The 17,269-nt window shown below is 41.8% G+C and overlaps 1 protein-coding gene across 1 annotated transcript; it reads right to left on the reverse strand.

The window, feature by feature from the left end:
* Positions 1-4,014: 4,014 nt before the first annotated feature.
* Positions 4,015-12,254, reverse strand: LOC132581485 (uncharacterized). The gene is made up of 3 exons (XM_060252738.1): positions 11,592-12,254; positions 6,008-6,103; positions 4,015-4,554 (listed from the first exon to the last, which is right to left on the reverse strand). Exons 1-3 carry the CDS (start codon positions 11,881-11,883, stop codon positions 4,283-4,285), a joined length of 660 nt encoding a protein of 219 aa, XP_060108721.1. The 5' UTR covers positions 11,884-12,254; the 3' UTR covers positions 4,015-4,282.
* Positions 12,255-17,269: the final 5,015 nt, after the last annotated feature.

Here is a 17,269-nt window from a genome sequence, read left to right on the forward strand (position 1 = left end):
GTTGGGGTGTCTTCACTCACTGGAAAGACCATTGGAGGGCAGTTGCCATGGTCAAAAGTCTAAGTAATAAATATATACAAGAGCACCATGTGGAATTGTTTTGGTCCATTAGCCTAAATCTGTGTATGGTTCACAAATGGATTTCTGCACACTGGTTACCTCTTATTATTTAAGGAGCCCTCTAGTTAAAAAAAAAAAAAGTTGCCTGCCATTTCCTTCACATACTGACTATTCCAGCATCCCACCTATCCCCTCCAATACACCTTAACTTTTTCTTTTTTGTTTCTTTTGGAAAGCTACATTTGCTCTGGAGTCTGGAGCCACTGGTTGCAGATCCCTGCTTAGGACCAAATTCATAAGATAGAGCTGCTGTCACTCAAAGCTTCCCTTTATATTGATGGAGCATGAAAGACAGTGTTAACAAATTCGAAGTAACCCAGATCTGATGATCAATTGTGTGAGCACCATGGAGTGGTAAAGAAAAACAGAACTCATGTTCTCCCTGTTCACCTGAATATAATCAGTACAGAGAATACAGTTTCAGTTTACATAGTGAGGAGAACTGAGCTGACGGTAGCCCTTCTCCCCTGTCTCTGACATGTAACTGGAAAAGGTGCAGTTTAAATGCTACTGTTAGTTCTTGTGCATCAAGGCACCAAAACAAAATATTGCTGTTCTAACTCTTAGATGACATACAAGAACTGCTGGATCAGAACTTTACTGGATCAGAAACATGGTCCCCATAGACAAGTGCATTTGTATTAGTTGAAAATCTATCAAAATGCATGCAAACATAAAAATGACATTTTGTGTCCACCCAAACATGATCAATTGTAAAAGCGAGTTTTGATTGTGCATATGGCTTAAAGCAAAAACAGGCCCCCTGATCTATCATGGACTCGACACAGTTTTTAGCTGTTGTACGATTAGCTGCCAAGATGGTGAGGGGTCTGGAGACCAAGTCCTGTGAAGAAAGGTTGAAGTAGCTGGGTATGTTTAGCCTGGAGAGGAGGTGGCTGAGTGGTGCTATGATCACCATCAAGTACTTGAAGGGCTGTCATATAGAGGATGGTGCGGAATTGTTTTCTGTGGCCCCTGAAGGTAGGACCAGAACCAACAGGTTGAAATTAAATCAAGAGTTTCTGGCTCAACATTAGGAAGAACTTCCTGACAGTTAGAGTGGTTCCTTAGTGGAACAGGCTTCCTCAGGAGGTGGTGGGCTCTCCTTCCTTGGAGGTTTTTAAATAGAGGCTAGATGGCCATCTGACTGTGATGTGGATCCTGTGAATTTAGCGGGAGGTATTTGTGAACTTGCTGCATTGTGCAGAGAATTGGACTAGCTGACCCTGGAGGTCTCTTCCATTTCTGTGATTCTATGATTTTTACAACAGAAGTTCCTGGGGGAGATTCCGTGAGGAGCTTTTGATCCACAGCCCCTGGTGTTCTGGTGTATGCATGCCTGTTCTAGAGTTGTAAAGATGGAAAAACAAAAGCACATTCAGCAAGGGGAGGATAAGGATTTGGAGGCCGTCTATGTTTGCCAGATCCCCAAAGGCAATAATGGATAATGACGTAAATGTCAGGAACCTGCTCTTCTTTGGCCCCAGCTTAGTTCTAGGAACAACTTTAGGGGTGGGGGGGAATTTTGCAGGTAAAGCATATCAAGAGGAAATAAAGAGAGGGGATTGAGGCACTTGCCAAATCCCTTCTTTTACACAACTCAATTAAAAGTAAAGGAATTCCCTGTTGCACTGGGTTGCTCTTCATCCAGCTCTTTGATCTGGGAGCTTCCCAAAGTGAAAATGTAAACATCTTGCTGCCTTTTATGGAACATCACGATTATTTATATAGCATTTTCTGCATACTCAGCTGGTGGTTCTGGCCTGCTTGATACAAATACCACAGATTTACAGATCTCAAAGTCCATTTTGGGTCAGCAAGCCAAAGCCATGCATAACGGATATGGCTTGTATTTCTACTGCAGAATCGAATCTTTTTCTCACACTTTTATCTTGGTTCTGTAAGGACATGCAGCTTAGTTTTTGTTTTGTTTTTTAAGAAAGAAACATTACTGGTCTTTAAAGGTTTGGGGTTTTTTTGCTATAACAGATTAACTGAAATTAATAGCTTCATCAATGCTTCTTCAAGTCAAATGTAGCACAGGGGATTTATATGATCTTGGAACTCTTCATAATGGTATTAAAGGGACATAACACATTTTGAAAACTAATTTGTAACTACACCTAAGCCAAGCAGGGAATTTATTGAGTAAATCTGTACTCATCATTTTATTCTCACAACAATCGTGTAAGTGAGACTAAAAGATGATGAGTTAGAGCCTGATTAAAGCACTTTCATATGTGCTGAATAATGCACTTCCAATGCAGTTTTATAACTGGATTTTACTGCATTAAATGGCAGGATCTAACTCTGTGACTTAGCGTAAGGTTACTAGGATGTGCAAACTTTTTTTTTTACTGGTAATTTTGGTTTGGGTCTATTGGACACCCTCCCTCCACCTCCCCCCCCCCACACCAAATTTTGACATTTCTGAAAATCCTGGATCCCAGTACTACTAGTATGATATTCAGATCCAGAATTTTCTGGAGACCCCAATTTTTTCCCAGGTCCAATAGATCTGGGAAGAAAAATACTGGGTTTTTTTTTTTTTAAAAAAAACATGATCCTGTTGCTGGTTTGGCTTCTCCTCCAGTGTGGTTTAAACCACGCTGCAGGAGAAGCTGGTCCCCAGATCTGTTGTGCCACAGTTAGCAGCCTGCTCCCTGCATCACAGCAGCTTCTGGGGCTGGCTTCTCCTGCACAAGAAGCGAGCCCCAAGCTGAGCCAGCAGGAACAGTCTGCTTCCTCCATCACAGCTGATCCTCAGGCTATCTTCTGCAGTCCCTTTAAACTTCAAAGGGACTGCAGTAGATTCAGGGGTGGCCAATGGTAGCTGTCCAGATTTTTTTTGCCTACAACTCCCATCAGCCCCAGCCAGCATGGCCAATGGCTGGGGCTGAAGGGAATTGTAGGCAAAAAACATCTGGAGAGCTATCGTTGGCCATCCCTGCAGTAGACGCTTGACAAACAGTTGAGAGGTTGCTCCTGCCTCTCTGCTGTTTTTGGATCTACTGGTAATTTCTGAAGATATCTGAGTTTTTCTTGGAATTTTTTCCCAGTTTTCCTGAGAAAACCTTGATAATTTTGGGAAGCTGAAATATACCTGGAAAACACTGATAAGGTATTTTTGGGTATAATTTTTGGGTTGGACAGATCCAAATGCACACCCCTAAAAGTTACCTTGTGAGATTGAAAATGAGCAGGAATGTGTGAATTGATTTTACTGTATATTGGTTTTAATATTCTATGTGGTTTTTAATGTTAGCTGCCCTGAGCCCATTAAGGGAGGGCGGAATATAAATTCGATATAATAAAATAAAATAAATTTGATTTTTTCCAGGTCTAGCTGCAAACCTCTGGGCTTTTCTGCATTCTCATTTTACTTGTTGTTAAATTCCTGTTTCCCCCTGTTCCGCATGTGTAGTTATATAACACATTCTATATCACACAGATTTATTTCCAGCATTAAAACCTGCAGTTCAGATCTGCAGGGAGATATGCTGGAAATAAACCTGTATTATATAAAATCGACCACTAGAGGAAGCAAAATGCACGCAGAACAGAAACCCCCACTCCCGAAGAAACAGGAACTTACCATCAAGTAAAATTAGAATCTGGAAAAGCCCTCTAACTACAACAACGCGTTGGTGTTCTACTGAAAAGATGCATGCACTAAGCAGTTATTTGCCATTTTATGCTGTTGCTTTCCCCCCACAATTGACAGCCTTTTGTCATAAGCACCAGCTAAAAAGTATCAAAGATTGTACCCCACCCATATTAAAAACTGCCTTAATTGTTTGCTTTCATCCTTTCCTGAGAAGGCCTTCGGTGCCAGATTAGCAAGGTTAGGGCAGACAGGCGGCCTTGACCTTCCCCCCAGATGTTGCTGGGACAAAATGCATTTTACCTGGGTGCATGCATCTGGGATGTGAACAGCACAGGTTAAACCCTTACAATGACAGTTCACAGAACAGTACTTCGTAAGCTGACAACAGATAGGTCTCCCACCACCACAGAACTCACAATTTAAAAGACACACTGGGATCACCTGATTCCCCTATCGAATCACATTGACCAGACACTCATAAAGATCATTCATGTGAGGTGAGAAGTGTAGGATATCCTGGGGAAATCCATATCTTGCAAGGTTCTTGTGTGGACTTCAAGAACTCAGGAACTTTATGGCATCTGGGTCCAAACTCACTCCTTCCTGAGAGAGGATGTGATACAGCCGGTCTGGAGTGGCTCTCTCTCCCTCACAGTTCTTCCAGACTTTAAGCATGTAGAAATTCCGCATGACTGCATTGCCTGGATTTTCCTCTTCAATCTGCTCTAGGCGTGACACTGGCACCTCCAGGTACTCGATACCAATGGCCCTCCAGTTCCTGCCCAGATTTTTAGCCAGCTTCATTAGGTCCTTCTCTGAGATTCGTCCTGAAAAATGAGAAAATAAATCAATGAGATGCATAAGAAACAAGCTCTCCTGGGTGGTTTCTTAATGCTTCTGTTTGTATCTTAGATGGGACTCCAAAAGCCTTTCTTTGTCTTAGGCTCATAAGTAGAAGTCCGGTGGCTATGGATAAGAATCACATACTATTTACATTATGAACATATGAAGCTGCCTTATACTGAATCAGACCCTCAGTCCATCAAAGTCAGTATTGTCTTCTCAGACTGGCAGCGGCTCTCCAGGGTCTCAAGCTGAGGTTTTTCACATCTACTTGCCTGGACCCTTTTTTGGAGATGCCGGGGATTGAACTTGGGACCTTCTGCTTCCCAATCAGACGCCCTACCACTGAGCCACCGTCCCTCCCTTATTATTTATCTCAGGTATCTCCCATCCTACTGACATTTATGTTGTAAGCTCCTGGGATAAATAATGTGGTTCTGGCATGGATCTCTATAAAAAGGAATTTTCTGCACACTTGACCTGATTTTCTTGGCAGTCTATTCACAAGCACTGGAATCAGTCTGGGCACAGTTCTTCTGAACGTCTGCCTTCCCTTTGCATTTTCACAGCTGTAGAGTCAGTTTAGGCAGCCCTGTGATGCAGAGTGGTAAGCTGCAGTACTGCAGTCCTAAACTCTGCTTATGACCTGAGTTTGATTCTGGCGGTGGCTGAGTTCAAGCAGCCAGCTCAAGGCTGACTCAGCCTTCCATCCTTCCGAGGTCGGTAAAATGAGTATCCAGCTTGCTGGGGGGAAAGTGTAGATGATTGGGAAGGGAATGGCAAACCACCCCATTAAAAAGTCTGCCGTGAAAACATCATGATGTGATGTCACCCCTGAGTTGGAAACAACTGGTGCTTTGCCTTTTTAGAGCCAATTTATTTTCTTCTACATGTGCCTTAAATGATCAGGATTTTAAAGAAAGAGTGCTAACCACTTTCACTGTTAAAATGCATGTCAGAGAACAGAGGGAAAAATGGGTAGGCATTCCTGTTTGTTACAAGGATCCTAGGAAGATGCTGTCTTGTTAAACAGCTGACTTTACACAGCAAGGGAGTTTGCTTACCATGACATCACCTTCTTAGAGTTCCATGTAGTAAAATGGGATGTCTACCCAAGAAACCCCTCTCTGGTCCCTCTATATGCATTCTTTATATGCAAGTGGTTAATTAAATTGGGGGATCTCCACCAGGGGCACTATAAGACCTATATAGGCTTACTTCAGTAGATGATTCTGTATCTATGGAATCTTGGGTTATAGTTGGGGGTCTCTGCTGAAGCTCAGCAGATCTGGGGCTTGGATCTGGGAGACCTCCTGAGAACTCTATGTATGTTCCTGGAGTTCTGTGCTGGAAGAAAGGCAGGCTGTAAATGCAATTCAAGAAACTAAATCCATGGTTACTGGGCCCTCTCTCTGCCAGCCCATTCTCTGTGTTCACCTTGTACTGGGGCAGTCTCTGCCAAGCTGTTTATACTAGGAGTTGCCTCTCTGGAATTTTCACTGACATGGAGCTGCTGTTCTTGCAAATGTGTCCCTGTAAAGCAACATGAACACTTATGGTCAGGCTTCATTTTGGTCAGGAGCGCACAGGAGCGGAGCTCCAGAAACTCTAAATTTTATTGTGCTCTTTCTTTCTTACTCTCCAAATACTTGTTCAACTCCCCTGTGAGAATTTTGCTGAAAGAGTTATCTTATTTGATAAACTTTCTAATATTTTATATTTCCCCCCACAAAATATGGGAAAATAGCCAAAACATATAAAGTGGACAGATGGAAATCTTCATCATGCCACTGTGGCCACATAAGAACATAAGAGAAGCCATGTTGAATCAGGCCAATGGCCCATACAGTCCAACACTCTGTGTCACACAATGGCCAAAACCCAAGTGCCATCAGGAGGTTCACAAGTGGGTCTAGAAGCCCTTCCACTTTGCCCCCTCCCCAAGCACCAAGAATACAGAGCATCACTGCCCCAGACAGTTCCAGTAATATACTGTGGCTAATAGCCTCTGATGGACCACTGCTCCGTATTTTTATCCAATCCCCTCTTGAAGCTGGCTATGCTTGTAGCCGCCACCACCTCCTGTGGCAGTAAATTCCACATGTTAATCACCCTTTGGGTGAAGAAGTACTTCCTTTTATCTGTTTTAACCTGACTGCTCAGCAATTTCATTGAATGCCCACGAGTTCTTGTATTGTGAGAAAGGGAGAAAAGTACTTCTTTCTCTACTTTCTCCATCCCATGCATAATCTTGTAAACCTCTATCATGTCACCTCGCAGTCGACATTTCTCCGAGCTAAAGAGCCCCAAGCTCCCTTTCTTCATAGGGAAAGTGTTCCAATCTAGTTGCCCTTTTCTGGACTTTTTCCAATGCTATAATATCCTTTTCCAATAATATCCTTTTCCAATCATTCTAGTTGCCCTTTTCTGGACTTTTTCCAATGCTATAATATCCTTTTTGAGGTGCGGTGACCAGAATTGTACACAGTATTCCAAATGAGACCACATCATCGATTTATACAGGGGCATTATGATACTGGCTGATTTGTTTTCTATTCCCTTCCTAATAATTCCCAGCATGGTGTTGGCCTTTTTGATTGCAACCGCACACTGTCTTGACATCTTCAGTGAGTTATCTACCGCATCCCCAAGATCTCTCTCTTGGTCAGTCTCTGCCAGTTCACACCCCATCAATTTGTATTTGTAGCTGGGATTCTTGGCCCCAATGTGCATTACTTTGCACTTGGCCACATTGAATCTCATCTGCCATGTTGACGCCCACTCACTCAGCCTCAACAGATCCCTTTGGAGTTCCTCACAATCCTCTCTGGTTCTCACCACCCTGAACAATTTAGTGTCATCTGCAAACTTGGCCACATCACTGCTTACTCCCAACTGCAAATCATTAATGAACAAATTAAAGAGCATGGGACCCAGTACTGAGCCCTGCGACACCCCATTGCTTACCATCCTCCACTGCGAAGACTGCCCATTTATACTCACGCTCTACTTCCTATTAATTAGCCATTAATTAGCTATTAATTAATTAATTAGGAGAAAATTTTTAAAAGTATAATGGGAGTAAGGTTTTATTATGACAATTATAATTCAAGAAGCTGAGCTGATTTAATTTAGTACACCTTCTGGTGATGTCAGAGATGTGTGGCATATGCAAATGAGTTGTGCTAATGAACTCCAGCACCTCTTTTCCTATGAAATGCTTATGGTATTGCATTAATTAAATAATAACAGGGTGGTGTCCTGGATAGGGTTGACAACTCCAGGCTGGGAAACACCTGAAGATTTTGCGGTGAAACCTGGGGAGGGCAGGGTTTGCAGGGAGGACAGACCTCAGCAGGGTAAAATGCTAGAGTCTATCCTCCCAAGCAGCCACTTTCTCCAGGGCAACTAATCTCTGTAGTATGGAGATCAATTTGTTCCTGGGCACAAGTCAAGTTGCTGGTCTTGACCTCTGAAGCCCTGTATAGTTTGGGACCAACATACCTGAAGGATACCCTGCTCCCTAATGAACCTGCCTGGCCACTACAGTCATCTTTGGGGGCCTTGCTTTGGGTACCTCCACCATCTGAGATTAGGAAGGTGGCAACCTGGACCAGGGCCTTCTCAGTTGTGGCATCCAAGCTCTGGAAATCTCTCCAGGGAGATCCATCTGTCTCCTTCTGTTGCCATCTTCTGCTACCTGGTGATTTTTTTTTTTTGTTTCATTCAGCATTCCCTGGACCCCTCCTTCCTAACCCATGTGGTAATTGCTGTTTTTATGTTTCATGTGTATTTCAACTCTGTTTTTCAATGCAGTAATGATTTGCCTTGTGGGAGGGGGGGGACTGATTTTAATGGTTTTTAAATGTGCTTCTATTATGCATGTTTTTATTAACATTCTTTACATTTTTACAACATTTCTTTAGCTAGATAAAAAATACAACAATAAACAATTTTGATATGTCTGTTTCAGTTGTACAAATCAAATATAACATTGTCCTCTGTATTGAGAGGAACTATTGTCTGTAAACAAAACTAACCTTAACTAAAAATAAATCATGTCGACTTACAAGCAGTTGTTAGGAATTATATCTCGTTGAGTTAGAAAGTCAAGAACAGGGTACCACACTGCAACAACTTTTTTCTCATAGTTTTTAGGGGATAGGCTAGAACATGAATAGGCCATTTTGGACAAAATATAATAATCCCCTATTTTTATTAACCATGGTTGGATCATGGGTGGGTTTCAATGTAGCCATCAGAATTATGCATGTTTTGAATTGTAAACTGCTTTGAAGCCCTTGTTGGAGGCTACAAAAAAGAGAATACCACCATGATGTGATTACTAAAATAATATACTTCAGACAGGACTTTTTATTTTTTTTGTAGAAAAAGCCCAGCAGGAACTCATTTACGTAATAGGCCATACCTGCTGATGTCACCATTGGTTTGTACAGGGCTTTTAAAAGAAAAGGCCCAGCAGGAAATCATTTGCATATTAGGCCACACCCCCTGACACCAAGCCAGCCGAAGCTCCATTCCTGTGTGTTCCTGCTAAAAAAAAAAAAGCCCTGATCCAGATATGTAAATAGCATTTTATGCAACAAAATTTCCATATACAAAACTTTTTCATAACCTTAACACAGACCTTGTTAAAGTAACTGTAAATACATTACCCAGCAATCATACAATTTCATATTCATTTAACGATTAATATTCATTTAATTATTAGAATTTATATCACTTTTGCATTGCTAACTGAAAGAGGCAGAATAGATCTCCAAATAGCATTCCAGCTGTTGGAAGACTCAAAATGATCAGTCGTAAGGTTTTGCCCAAGTTCAATCATGAGGGTCCTTAGGCTGATGCAAAAGAAGCTTTTAATGATGAGGCTTGAAGCAAACATTAAAGGCATGCAAGACTGAAATGAATCAAAAGTTATCAAGCAATTATAGGCTACAAATTAACAGCTCCCCTCTTTTCCCATGCCCACCAAAAGTCTTTTGAATAAAGTCCATTCTCAGGCCTCCATATTATTTCCTGTCAAGGTCACATTGAACACATATGAAGCTGCCTTATACTGAATCAGACCTTTGGTCCATCAAAGTCAGTATTGTCTACTCAGACTGGCAGCGGCTCTTCAGGGTCTCAGGCTGAGGTTTTTAATGCCTCTTTGCCTGGACCCTTTTTAGTTGGAAATGCCAGGGATTGAACCTGGGACCTTCTGCTTACCAAGCAGATGCTCTACCACTGAGCCACCATCCCTCCCCATTCCAAGTACTCTTCCTTATTTCAGTTGATCCATATCAGCGTTTCCCAGGGAGACCAAGTTAGATCTATCTCCCTGTGACCCTCTTCCACCTGCAGGCCCTGAACATCCCACTACACATAAAATACTGGATGTCTAAAGATAATCTATGGGTGTCAATACTCCCTCTAAGCTGTGGTGTCTTGTGAGCAAAAATTCTGTTTCATGAGCTATTGGCATCAAAGTTGTGAGCTACGGCATAAATCAGTTTGCTCTGGGACCATTTTTCCTGAGCTAAGACAAAAATGTGTGAGCCAGAGGCTAAAAAACTGTGAGCTAGCTCACACTAACTCAGCTTAGAGGGAACACTGATGGGTGTTAGTACTTGTGATTAAAATTACAGTATGTGGTTAGTAAATCATGAAGCTGAAATGCAATGAATAGTGAACCATTAAGGAGCAAGGATAATAATGCCAACAATGCAAGCAGCAGTGAAAAGTTGACACCGTTACTGTCAGGGACTTGTTCCTGACCTCAATGTCCTTTGTGAGATTTGTTCTTTGATCTACATCTCAGCAAAGGAAAAAACACTATAACATTGTACTTTGTGGATTTGGACTACTGATTATTGAATCTAGACTATTTTGTCTATATCAATCAGCAGGGCTTTTTTTGCAGCAGGACCTCCTTTGCATATTAGGCCACACACCCCTGATGTAGCCAATCCTCCTGGAGCTGACAGTAGGCCCTGTACTAAGAGCCCTGTAAGCTCTTGGAAGATTGACTACATAAGAGGGGTGTGGCCTAATATGAAAAGAAGTTCCTACGACAAAAAAGCACTGTCAATCAGCAATGTGGAAGTGATATAAATTCTTATCATTGAATGAATGCTAATTGTTCAATGAATATGAAATTGCTATAATTACTGGGTATTGTATTCATGGTTAGTTTAACAAGATCTGTGTTAAGATGAGAGACTGTTTTGTATATAGAAATGTTTGTTGCATAAAATGCTATTTACATATCTGAAGTAGCAGAACAAAGTGAGTCCAGAGTTAAAACTAACAAAGTTTTATTGAGGCCAGTGTATAAGCTTTGGGGTGCAAGTGCATGCATATACACATGCGTGCGGCTATCCCACTTAAATATATCTGAAGTATATTGTTTTAGTAATCAGGTCAAGGTATTATTCTCGTTTTTTGTAATCTGTTGTCCTGAGATTCTCTTGTGTTGCATTATTTCTTCCATACCCAGTTGGAGGCTGAAAACCCTAGAGCAGGGGTGGCCAAACTGTAGCTTGGGAGCCACAGTGGCTCTTTGTCGCATATTGTGTGGCTCTTGAAGCCTCCACCACGTCGTCAGCTGGCTTGGAGAAGGCATTTGAAGTTAAAGATACTTTCTTTCCACCTCTCTCTCCCCTATTTGGCTTCCTTCCTGCTCTCAACCAGGCCTTGAATTCAGCAGGAGCTCACAGGAGCGCAGCTCTTGAACCTTTCTGAGGGTTCCCCCTCTTCCTCCCCACCTTGTCCATTGAACAGTAGGTGCAGCTGCATAACAAACCCTAGATGATCTCCACCACCTATTTTTTCTACAAAATGACCTCTGCTTTCAACTATCTGACCCTCATGTGTTGCAGCTCTCAGACTTCTGACATTTATCCTATGTGGCTCTTATGTGTGGCCACCCCCGCCCTAGAGCCACGGTGATCCTGATTCCTGCCTTCCCACCTGCCGGCTCAACCAGCGATCCGCCACCCCCACCCCGTCTGTTTACCTGCGGCAGGCGCGGCTTCAGCGCGGGGAGTCTCTTCCTGCCCGCGGAGGTTGTATTTCTTGAGCAGGTCTCGCCGAGGGACCCCCTCCAGCACTTGCGCGGCGACGTTCAGCTCCACCCCCGGGTAATACTTCAGCAGCAGCTCGGCCAGCTGGACGCGGGACACGTTCTCCAGCTTCCCGCGCGGGATGCGGCACGGCTGGTGGGGGAGCCCCTGCGCCAAGAAGACAAACGTGCGGAGCTCCTCGTCCGTCAGCTCTTCCAGGAGCCTCAGCAGCGTTTGGCGGACCATTTCCCCGGCGGCCCCGACGAGGCAGGGCGGGAAAGACTCCTCCGCCTTCGCCAGGCTTGGCGCGCCAGGCGGGGAATTGACGGGGTCTGGGGACAAAGGAAGGGGCCGGCCTCGAGTTTCTTTTCTCGCGGCTCTTTCGCTTTCGGCTGCTTTCCACCGGAAAGAGAAGGGGGCCGACACCCTGCGACCGAAAAGGGACGCGGGAAAGTGATCTTGCGGACGGGCTTGTGCGGCTTTGGGAGGTTTCGGAGCCGCTTTCTGCTTTTCCCGCCCTTGCAAGCCCGAGCGGAGCAGTCGGAGAGACCCGGGAGGGGGGAGGGGAGAGCCAGCTTTGCCCTCAGGGCGCGCGCCATTCAGCCACAGCAGCAAAGGAGAGCAAACGCAATCTGCCCGCCGCGGCTGAAGTCTTCCGCAAAGGCATGTCGCGTGTGTGATTTCTTAAGGAAGAGGTATTTTCCCCAAATTCCTTTCCTGCTTTCCCCGCCGAACCCGCTCTTTCCCCCAGCTGCTTTTGCTCTTGAGGAAAATGTACCCAGTAGTAGGTGGTGGTGGATAATGCTGCCGAATCTTACATTCGCGCGGGAAAGCAGAACTGCCTGCACAAAGGGACTAAACGTAGGCGCTCGTTCTTTGGCCACGTTATCGGGAAGCTAGGAGTTACTGGGAAAGACAATAATGCTAGAGCTGATTGGGTTTTGACCGTATTAGACTCTTGACAAATGATAACGCTAGGGAAAGAGGAAGACCCAACCCGAGAGGGACTGACTTCGTCATGGAAACCAGGAGGCGAGGGCCCTCCGTTTGCGGAATCTGAACAAGGCTGTTAGAGAGAGGACGTTTTGCAGGTTGCTAATCCATAGGGTAACCATAAACGACACCCACCCACACTTTCTTCTCTCATCCCTCCTTCTACAGCAAAAATTAAACAAGAGACACCCCCCACGCCCAATTCCAGAGCAAGAATCAAACAGGAACGGCTTAATGGCTACTAAATTCTGTCTCATTAAAACTTCTGCTATGTCAGTCCTTCAGGCGATAGGAGATCCGACTCCTGTTTAATATATGCTGTAACAACGCTGCAGTGGCATTTATTGTCATGGAAGGCCTAAAAAGCCGGTGTTTCTTAAGTTACTACCTTTATTTAACCCCTTGCTGTCTCTTTCTCTTTTCTTCTCTATCTTCCTCCTGTAACCTGAGATTGGGCACATGGCAACCCGCTTTCTAATTGCATAATCTCTGGCCACATGCCAAAACACTCCCCCCCCCCCTCTGGTTGGATCAGCTCTGGCCTCTGACTGCATCATTCTTTAGCCCTACATATATGGATTAGAATTCAGCACCAGTGTTCCCTCTAAAATGAGTTGGCATGAGCTAGCTCACAGTTTCTTAGCCTCCAGCTCACGCATTATTGACTTAGCTCAGGAAGGATGACCCCAGAGCACATTAAGTTATGCAGTAAGATCACAACTTTAATGCCAGTAGCTCACAAAGTAGCATTTTTGCTCACAAAACTGCAGTTTAGAGGGAGTATTGCTCAGCACTACACAATTTCACTTGCTATTGGCTCCAGATTACATTGAGAATATATTTTCCTTGGATCAAGACAGAAAAGTAACCTTGTTTTTTTTTTAAATCTATTAATGGTTTTATTTGAATCTTTATAATTTTTATATAATGAAAAATATTTTTATGATGTAATATACTTGAATGCTTTTACAGACACATAATTGAAGACAGGGCAGAAGGTATTTGAAAATGAGGCCTCTGTATTTTATTCCTGCCTTGAGTCACTGAGTCATATAGATATCCACCCTTCAAAGCAGCCATTTTCTCCCGGGCAGCTGATCTCTGCCAGCTGGATATCAGTTGTAAAAGAGAGAGATTTCCAGGCCCCACCTGGAGGCTGAAATAACAGCAAAAAATGTGGAAAAATAATGAAAGAACCCTGAAAATACTTAACCAGCAATATATATTCAATGGAAATTCAGCACTGTTACAATACAATTCATTACACTTCTACAAAAGTTCATTCTATTCTACAAAAATTCATATAACACTAATACAATGTGCAAAGACAGAATTAAAGTTCATAAAAAGACTCTCTGCTTGTGTGTGTCAGTTTCTTGACTTTAAAGCTCTCATAGACATTCACCCGACTCCACGGAAAGAATAAAGTGCTAGTGTGGTCCAAATTTCGAATGCAGATGATTTAAGTTCTGGAAATTTTTTCTTCAATCTTGCAGATGTTAAATGGAAACTTTCCTCAATTGTGAAATTGTTGAAAATAGTGGGTCAAAATAAGCCTCAACAGTAAAGCTACCTGTAATACTGTTTCAGATTTCTTTGTCTTAGAGACTCTTCCCACATTCCTGCAAACAATCAAACACACAACATTTCATACACAAACAGTGTATCTAGTTTAAAGTTATAATGCTAATATTAGCTCACCATCATCCAACGAAACGCTTCTTACAGCACTCTTTCTTACAGAAAACTCTCAAAGGTTCTCCCGCACATTCTAACATTCATTAGCCTAATTAGAAACAGCTGATGAAAATGTTTAAAGTGACCATCTAAACAGAAAGAAAGAAAACTGGAAATCCTGAGTCTTTGTTCTGAAACACTGTAATTTATAGATAGCAAGATAAATCTAAAATGAATTTAAACCCCAAGGTTGTAGTGCATTCATTTTAAAGATAAGGGCAGCCTCTTCCCTAAGTAAATATTTTTGAATTTCATCTTGACTTTTATTCATTCCTTGATATCTATACAAAACACAGAACCTCATGTCTTTTTCAGTATGGTTTTTGGACATAAAATGTTCCATAAGAGAAGCCTCCAAATTTTTAAAACAAAATCGGGATTGATGTTCCAGGATCCGAACCCTTACTTGTCTGGTAGTATTACCAATGTAGATTCTTGGACAGCCACACTGGATCACGTACATGACATTGCATGACAAACAAGAACTGAAGTGTTTTATTTTGATTTTTATATTGCTGGTAGGATGTACAAATTCTTTAGTTTGAATTGCCAAAGGACAAACCTTGCACCTGCCACAAGAAAAATTTCCAGCCATCGCATATGGGCTAACTTGTTCATTACCTTTGTCATTTTTAAAATCTGAATGTACAATTAAATCCCTTAAATGTGGGTTCTACGAAGCCCTATGTACGGTTCAAGTTCACATCCTGGCACATCACTCAACAGGTGCCAATGTTTATTAATGACAGATCTGATTTTATTTGACAAGGGAGTGTAGTCAAAGGCACATGTTAATTGCTCCACCTGCCTATCTTCCCTATTCTCAAAAAGACCTGTTCTAGACACAGAGTCTGCTTTCCTGATGGCTTCTTCCACAACTGTGGTTGGAAAGCCCCGTCTTACAAAATCCTGAGCCAGAACGCCTGTCTCTCCTATAGTCTCCCACTGCTGTTGAATTCTGTTTAATTCTTAACATCTGGCTGTAGGGAAGGCTTCTACGTAATGGTTTTTTAAACAATCGCACTGCCAGTTATTAAAGGTTCTGTAAACAGTGACATCTAAGAATGGTAATTCCAAATTGTGATTTTTGCCTGTAAATTTAATTGTGGCATGAATCTCATTCATCCAAGACAGCAATGGACTAAATACTCGTTAAGAATTAAAAATAAATCATCAATAAACCTAAAGTGAATTAGGATACTATCATAAAAAAGGATTCCAGGAACTGCAAATATATTGCTTCTCAAGGTGAGCCATAAACAAGTTGGCAACTGAGGGGGCCAGGCTATTCCCCATGGCTACCCCCCGCACTTGCAAATAAAAGTCTTCATCAAATCTGAAAAAAACTTTTTTTCAAATATTATGTCCACTAATTCCATAAGGAAGTAAGTGGCCGGGGACAAAGGAATCTGAAACAGTATTACAGGCAGCTTTCCTGTTGAAGCTTATTTTGACCCACTATTTTCAACAATTTCGCAATTGATGGAAGTTTCAATTTAACATCTGCAAGACTGAAGAAAGAATTTCCAGAACTTAAATTAAATGCATTCGAAATTTGGACTGCACTAGCACTTTATTCTTCCTGCAGAGTCGGGTGAATGTCTATGAAAGGATGTACAAGAGGTGAGAATATATCTTTCAAATATTTCTCTATTTTATATATCATTTTTATTTTAGAAAACAAGATAGCGATATGTAAAGAATACAAAAGGAAAGGCGGGTTATTTAACAGACTACATGTAACAAAGGTCATGTAACAGAAAATATTTCTCCCAACATGCTGTTCATTACAATCCCAAAGACATTTCAGATATTTTGAATTCCAGAATTCATAATTAAGCCATCTTACAACTACATCACTAGTTTCATCATTGCTACACATTCTGTGCTAAATACTTCATCATTTCTACCCACTAATTACAGCTTCCAATATACCAAAATCCAAAGAAAAATCCATTATATATCTCACAGCAAAGAATATTTTTGTTCAGAATTCAGTTCCTTAGGGGGAGGTATTTGTGAGTTTCCTGCATTGTGCAGAGGGTTGGACTAGATGACCCTGGAGATCCCTTCCAACTCTATGATTCTATGCTTTCATATTCAAAGCTTATTTTCATTCTGCTTCTACATTATAATACATTTATATGCACTGTGATACATTTATACACAATTTTAAATTGTTTCTCATTCTAAATTTTGAACTGTTTCTGCTTCTAAGTTTGTCTCCTGCTTATAAACATTCTATCTCTTTTCAGATTTTGATCTGTTTCTCAAACTGTTAATTTCACCATTACAGAATAGTCAGCAAGTTTATTTTCCCATTCTTCTAAACTTGGACAGATATTCGATTTCCATTTTACTGTGTAGATTATTGTAGCCACTGTTACCATACATTCAACTATCTCTTTCAGAACTTTTGGTAGTTTATTAGGCAATATTCCTAATAGCTTATTCTTAGCTTCTATGGGGAATTTGAATTGTAATATATTCTACATTTTCCCATGTATTTTCTTCCAATATCCTTTTGCTTTCTTTTAAAAAGTCCACCACATATGGTAAAGGTTCCATCTAAATCTTGACATTTACAGAATTTTCCTCTTCACAGTCTATCATCCATCACCACTGTTGGGCTGCAGCAGTAGGTTCATTGTCTGTTGCAAGCAAAGTCATGTTTTCCCAAACTTTTCTTCTTATCACTGCATCATTCATCATCAGGAAACATTGTGCACAAAAGTATTCAGGTTTAAACATGTTGTGGACATAGTTACAAAAATAATGCACTCTTTCTGAGCTGTCTTTTTGCAACACTGGCTTTTAAAAGCACTTCTGGAAGATAATGATACAAAGTTTAGCCATTTTATCATGCACAATGAAGTTAAGACAGCTAAGTAATTTTTCTCTA

The sequence above is a fragment of the Heteronotia binoei genome, chromosome 13, assembly GCF_032191835.1.
Source record: "Heteronotia binoei isolate CCM8104 ecotype False Entrance Well chromosome 13, APGP_CSIRO_Hbin_v1, whole genome shotgun sequence".
NCBI lineage: Eukaryota > Metazoa > Chordata > Lepidosauria > Squamata > Gekkonidae > Heteronotia > Heteronotia binoei.